At 40.1% G+C, this 6,332-nt stretch overlaps 1 protein-coding gene across 1 annotated transcript in view; it reads left to right on the top strand.

Moving 5' to 3' along the window:
- The first annotated feature begins 38 nt into the window (after positions 1 to 38).
- The window catches only part of MEIS2 (Meis homeobox 2), a 167,118-nt gene continuing 160,824 nt past the window's right edge, over positions 39 to 6,332 (top strand). Inside the window, exons 1-2 of the mRNA XM_026849304.1 lie at positions 39 to 107; positions 1,231 to 1,380. Coding sequence (XP_026705105.1) covers positions 39 to 107; positions 1,231 to 1,380 — 219 coding nt within the window. The remainder of the gene's footprint in view (positions 108 to 1,230; positions 1,381 to 6,332) is intronic.

Genomic DNA, 6,332 nt, shown 5'->3' with positions numbered 1-6,332 from the left:
GGGGGGAGAGGTGCCGGACCTGTTTGGCGAAGACGGCGATGTCCTCGTTGAAGGAGTCGGAGGAGCAGACGTCCCCGCCGGCCACGCCGGGCTCCCGGGGCGTGCAGGTCGCCAGCTCGCACTTCTCAAAGACCAGGGCTAAGAGGGGGAACAACGGGTGCCTACCGGGCAGTGGCACACAAAGAGAGGGGAGGGGGTGGGGGAGAGGGGGAAAGAAGAGCTCTAATCAACAAGTATTTTTTTAAAAACGCACGGACACACAAACACGGACACACGGACGCGGCCACGCTCTGCAGCCCCTCAGTATCGCTTCGGGCAGAGCAGGGGAGAACAACACTTTGAAATAAAAATGCTGGTTTCGGTGGTGGGCGGGGGGCAAGCCATTCCCACCCTGTCCCCTCCTCCCTAACCACCCCCACCCCCACCCCCCCGAAGTGTTTGGGATGACTTGTAAACATGGCCAGAGGAGAGAGGGGAAATGCAGTGTGATACTGTGATACTGTAACCTGTGTCATCAGAGCATGTGACACCCGACAAACAGCCCGGCCCGGCCTTATTTTTTTTGCTGTTGTTGTTTTCAGCCTAATTTGAAGCGAGTCATTAAAAGTATACATTGTTAACCCCCTTTCATCCTTCTTATCCCTTCCCTCGGTAGAAGCTCTCTTCCTGACTCGGAAGCAGTATGTTTAACAAAAAGAGAAATGCGAGCGCTCCTGTCTTTCTCCAGCTCTGGCAGGCACATTAACCCCAAGCAAGCTCTAGATGTTTGGAAGAGGCAGGGGGCCCCTGCGCGGCTTGGGGAGGGGGCTGTGCCCTGGGACGAGGACGGCTCTTCCCACAGCCTCAGCGAGGAGCTTCGACTTACTGCTCCCAGCCACCTAGAACTTTTTTTTAGCCCCGGTTTAAACCGATCCCGTCCCGAGTGACTAGTTGTACCTGTCTGGGCTGTGTACGCTCCAGAGGTACCTCCTGGGTCCAGCTCCCAGTGTTCTGATGTTATCATCAAATCGGATTTTCCTCTGCACACCAGAGTGAGCCCACTATCTCTCTCTCTCTAACTTGTTGCTGCGGCAAGTCTCTAGAGAATAATACGTGCTGCAACAATTTCTCTATTGTTTCCTTGCCTTCAACTATTGTGCCCCTTAATTAGAGAAAAAAAAAAAAAAAAAAAAAAGTTGAAATCCAATATTTTGCCATTATTGATACTATTATTCTTGTCACTGTTTTCAGGTTCATGAATTGTGCGATAACTTCTGCCATCGGTACATTAGTTGTTTGAAAGGAAAAATGCCAATAGACCTCGTTATTGACGAAAGGGATGGCAGCTCCAAATCAGACCACGAAGAACTCTCAGGATCTTCCACAAATCTAGCTGATCATGTAAGTCCTTCCAATTTCTTTATGGCACTTTTAAAGACTTTAACCTGCTTAGAGGATCTGTCTCTGATTTAATTGTTTTGCTGCTGCTGTCTATTGTTATTATTATTATTACTACTACCACTTTACCCTCTTGCCAGCTCGAACCCCATCTTTACACTTTCTTGCCTCTCGTTTAGTAAGGTTGTACAAATGCAAAAGGTCCTTTCTGTTTCCATGTGCAAAGCAGCAAGTTTGCAATGGTTTGTAAAGTTTCCTGGTCTGGGCGGCTTGGAGAGCTAGCAAACTGTCGGTTTGATATGGGGCTCGGTGCTTGCTCTTCTTTGCCAACTCTGTAATCAATGCAGCAATGTAAGGAAACAGAGACAAGAAAGTTAGGGAGAAAGTTTGCTGACTCGCTCCCCCCTCCCCTCTCGTGGGGATGACAAGTGATGAGAATTATTGGCAATACCACATTGCATTAAAAAAAAGGGGTTAGCACATTAGAGTTTCCAATGCTTGTGCTTTATAGCAACTTATTGTCAGAATATGGACTTATTGCCAAACGCCTGAAGCATCTTCATAATAAAAGACAGTAACCTTGATGAAGCAATTATTAACAATGTATTACAGAAAGCTGGAGAGAATGATGATTGAGTAACCGTAGGTTAGCGGTTGATTTTAACACTTTAGGAGTTGGTGAATTAGTGTTATGTGTGTAGGACTGAACGTTGGTGTGCGTGGTGAGGAGAGTGCCTTTGTTTTTCCGGGGTTTGGAGCGGCTCTTGTGATCCTTCAAAAGATGTAGACGCGGAGAGACTTCGGGATGTGAAGGGAAAGATTGCAGCTGGTACCGCAGAAAGGGGAAGGAATAGCTCTGGTTAAAAAGAGTGGGTGTGAACTCTAGTTTATTTATAGGAACGCATCCCTGGGGGGAAAAGGGGTTTACACAGTTTTAGATTCAATTGAACTCATAATCTAAATGATACAGTCTAATATTTTAGCGGTTGAAATATTAATTTAACACCCGGTGTGAAGTTAACCATGCTTTCTGCACAGGCGCCTGCCTTTATTTCCCAGTGTGTTAAGAAGGGTAGCTGTAAGCCCAGGGAGAATGAGCTTTCTAGGAGCTTTTGTTTCCTTTGAAAACATGTTGTTTGTGTGTGTATTTGATAATTACATTAGACCTGGACTGAAGCTGAATTGGGAGATAAAATAATAATAAATTCTTCTAAATGCCCCCCTTCTGGCACAGCTTAGTTACAGAGCCCGGGAAATATTTTTGGACCCAAGCCTTAGCTTTCATTTTCTCATTTGTATTCGGTAAACATTGCAGAACAAGGCTTTTGAGATGTTTTACGTTTAAAATCTATTATTTTGAGAGGAAAAAATGTATGCAGAGGTTCCCGAAAGTTTCTCTGCTTATCAGCTATCTCACACATAGATAATAAACTCCATGAGGCACGACACTATTTCAAAAATATTTGGTTTATGGCATTTTACAACCTTAAATTCGTGTGCAAAAGTATTCTGGGAGATTACTAGAAAAGAAATTGAAATGACTGGCAACCTGAAAGATAGGGGGTCATTGTGTATAATTCAGAGAAACAGAAAAGTACATGTTTCTCCAGTACAGTTTCTTTACATGAGTGTGTTTCAAGTGGAAGTGTAGAAATGGAGCATGCTTATGTTTATATTGAAGAGATTAGATAAACTAGCCTGTTTAGGGTTCTGGCAGATGGCGAATGCTCAAGCCAATTTGCAGTGCTCCATTATAATATTTAAATTCACACACAATGATAGGACAGGGGTGGAGGGGGTTAGCATTTTGATAATTTGATAACTATTATCTTCCCTAAGAAGAGTCTCCTCTTGCTTTTGTGGCCCCAAACCCAAACTCAAATAAATATGACAACCCATTTATCTTGCACCCGTTAGGGTTTACCACTTCATTGGGTATTATAATTTAAAGCCTTTTATTTCCTGGAGATTTGAGCTATAACATTTTTACTTTAGCCCCCTGCTATTTGTTTTGAAAGGAAGCAATAATTTGTGCAACCAGAACACCAACTGGGAAATGAAGAGTTGTATCACATAGTTACATTTTATTCATGCGTTTTGGGAAATGTGTCTCCTTATTGGATTTTTTTTTTGTATATTAGCTTGTTTTCCCAACAAAACTTTAACACTCTTTTATAGCTTAGTCAAACTACCGTGTGTGTACACATTTATGTTTACACTGTACAAGGTTCCAGCAGGAAGAAATCCACTTTTATCCATAAAGAAATAAAAGCTTTAAAAAATGGCTAATATAAACATACAGGAGTATCAAAACCTAAGCTATCATTTGTAAGCATCTACCTGAAAATGTAATAGTTCAAGCATGCAAATTTGTCCAATTTGACTCTCCAGGTTTATTTTTTCATTTGCTTTGATATGCATATTTAATATATAGCCTCTGGCTAGATCTCATTTGGTGAAAGTTGGTGCAGGGGTGATGATGAGCCACTTCAGAAGGACAGAGACAGCATGTTGTTTCCTCTGTTTTATGTATTGGCCCACTATTCTGATCCATGGGTCTTCCCCTCATGGTTTTATTTGCACATGAAATACTAGGAGCATTTCAACTGATTGGCTATGAATAATGATAGCCAAAAAGAAGTGTAGGTTAATTTGTTGTGTGCCAAGGTTTCTCTTGTGGACATGACAGTTTGTGACAGCTGTTTGACACCCCAAAAATCCATACACCTCTATTCTTATTAAGTGGTAAAAAGCTACACTGTGTGTGTTTAATGTGAATGCCAGGGGTGGTAGCGGTGACAGTTGCAGTGCTGAACTAGGAACTAAGGCAGGTCTCAGTTTTATTCCTTTGCTAGATCTGAAAACAGGCATAAGAGAAAGTAACAAAAAAAATTGTACGATTAGCCAATATTTACCATAAGACTTTAAATGGGGTACTCAAATAGCACACGCTTCCCTTTTCAAAATCTACTGCTCCACTCTTTATATAACTTAATTGGAAACCAAAACCAAAATCAACAAAGGAATGAACACTTCAGAGATATACCTGTGCTGGAAAAAGGAGACAGCTGTAAGTGGTTGTGCTATACATGTTTGGTAATAAATGTGTTTATCGAATTTTATTTTAGTGCGCTATTAACTGTTATGTAATACAGTAAGTGTAAAGGGTCCAGGGACTTGGTAGATCAAATAGTGCAGCGCTGGCCACAAGAAGCTGAAACTTTTCTTATTACTCTGCTGTGTTTAGTAAATATAACAGCCCATAATTAGCGTTTGAATTTTTAACACCCTCATATTTTTTTTATTGCTCTGAGGTATTAGCTGTAGATGGGAAGAAGGTAATTACAGCTATGCCCTGGCTGAACCAGATCAGTTGGGAGGGAAAAAGGAAAAAAGAAAAAAAAAATAGGAAAGAAACCTCTCCAGCTGCAGTTCGAGTTGAGTTTCCTAGCACAGATGAAAATTTATTATTGTTCAATATAAGCATTCTGGGCCCTATCCTGCACTCTGTGCTCAGCCTAAAATATCTGTTGAGATTGCCAACAAATATTTTTTTTTCCTTTCAAGCTATTCAAATCTCAAAAACATAATGCTTGCAAAATTTAGAGATTTTAAATTTTTTTTCAAGCATATGATAACATTTTGTACTTAAATTACATTTCTTTTGTACCTGGCTTCACCGGGTGCCACACAAGTCATTCTTTAGCAGAAACCTACTTTGAAGCCTAGTCATTCTCCCATAGGAATTTATGGTTCTCCTTCCACTGGCTTTTGTGGGAGCAAGATCAGGGCCTCAGTATTTTTTATATTTGTTTATATATTCTAGTAAATTTGCAGCTGAGAGGTAATAATATACAGATCATTTATAAAATACAATTAAAATTGATAGAAATATACATACATCTCTTTTTTTATAAAAGGACTGTTGACAGATTAGAAATCCAATGCCTTAGCTGTAGAAGAGAAATATTAGTCTCAACATTAAACCTTTCAGATCTCAAATGAGGAAATACTTTTATTTTGTACTTTTGGACATTCAGACATTTCACATCTCTTTCATATTTCTTCTCAAGGAATGGTCTGTGCAAATTTCTGACATCTGGCAGATGAGAAAAAAAACCCCAAAATAGGGTAATATATATATGTTCCAGTTATATAATTAAACCTTTAGATAAGATTTCTCTGAGTAGTGAGGAAGTAATTGGGAGCCTGATGCTGCAGTCTCCAGGTACGCCACACTTTGATGGACTTCAGTAAGAGTTTTGAGTACGCCAGAAATGAAGGATCAGACCCCAAAGGTGCCCTTTCTGTTTGTTGTGTGTTAGAAGGGAAACTAATTACCTAACTGCAACAATAATACAGCAAACTTTTTTCGTTAATGATCAGATTTTGTAATATGTGGCTCAAGACTTAGGACGTTATGGTAGGTTCTGTGCTTTCTGAAGGGGCAAAGAGCATCAGGAACTTCCTGAGACTGTAGAGAATGTTGTGTATTTCCTCTTTTTGATGGGACAAGGTGCTCTACAGTCAAAGGTAATCTACAGCTCAAATCTGAGTGTTTTAATTTTAAACTGGGTTCTCTTAAACTGAACCAATAATATATTCGACTATTTGTTTGATGCCAGTGTTCCCTCTTTGGTTTGAGTTGTCTATCAGTCTAGATGAAGTGTCGCCACACAGAATTATGTAGAAGGACAACTAGAAAAAACAATAAAACACCTTTTTTTCAAGTCTCAGTTCCTTGCTGACAGGTGGATTACATGTCTGATTTCAATCTTAATTGGAAAATACAAAGCACGCAGCTTTTCAGAACTGTGCCATGTTCTAGGAGTGTCAAAAATTCTGCCTGACACTTTCCTCAAATGCAAAGTCAAGGGATAAGAATCAAAACTTGTGTGTATATATATATATATATATATATATATATATATATATATATATATATATATACACAC

The sequence above is a fragment of the Athene cunicularia genome, assembly GCF_003259725.1.
Source record: "Athene cunicularia isolate RWA chromosome 5 unlocalized genomic scaffold, athCun1 chr5_part1, whole genome shotgun sequence".
Taxonomy (NCBI): domain Eukaryota; kingdom Metazoa; phylum Chordata; class Aves; order Strigiformes; family Strigidae; genus Athene; species Athene cunicularia.
Note: the sequence above shows the minus strand (reverse complement) of the source record. Positions and strands in the feature narration are given on the sequence as shown.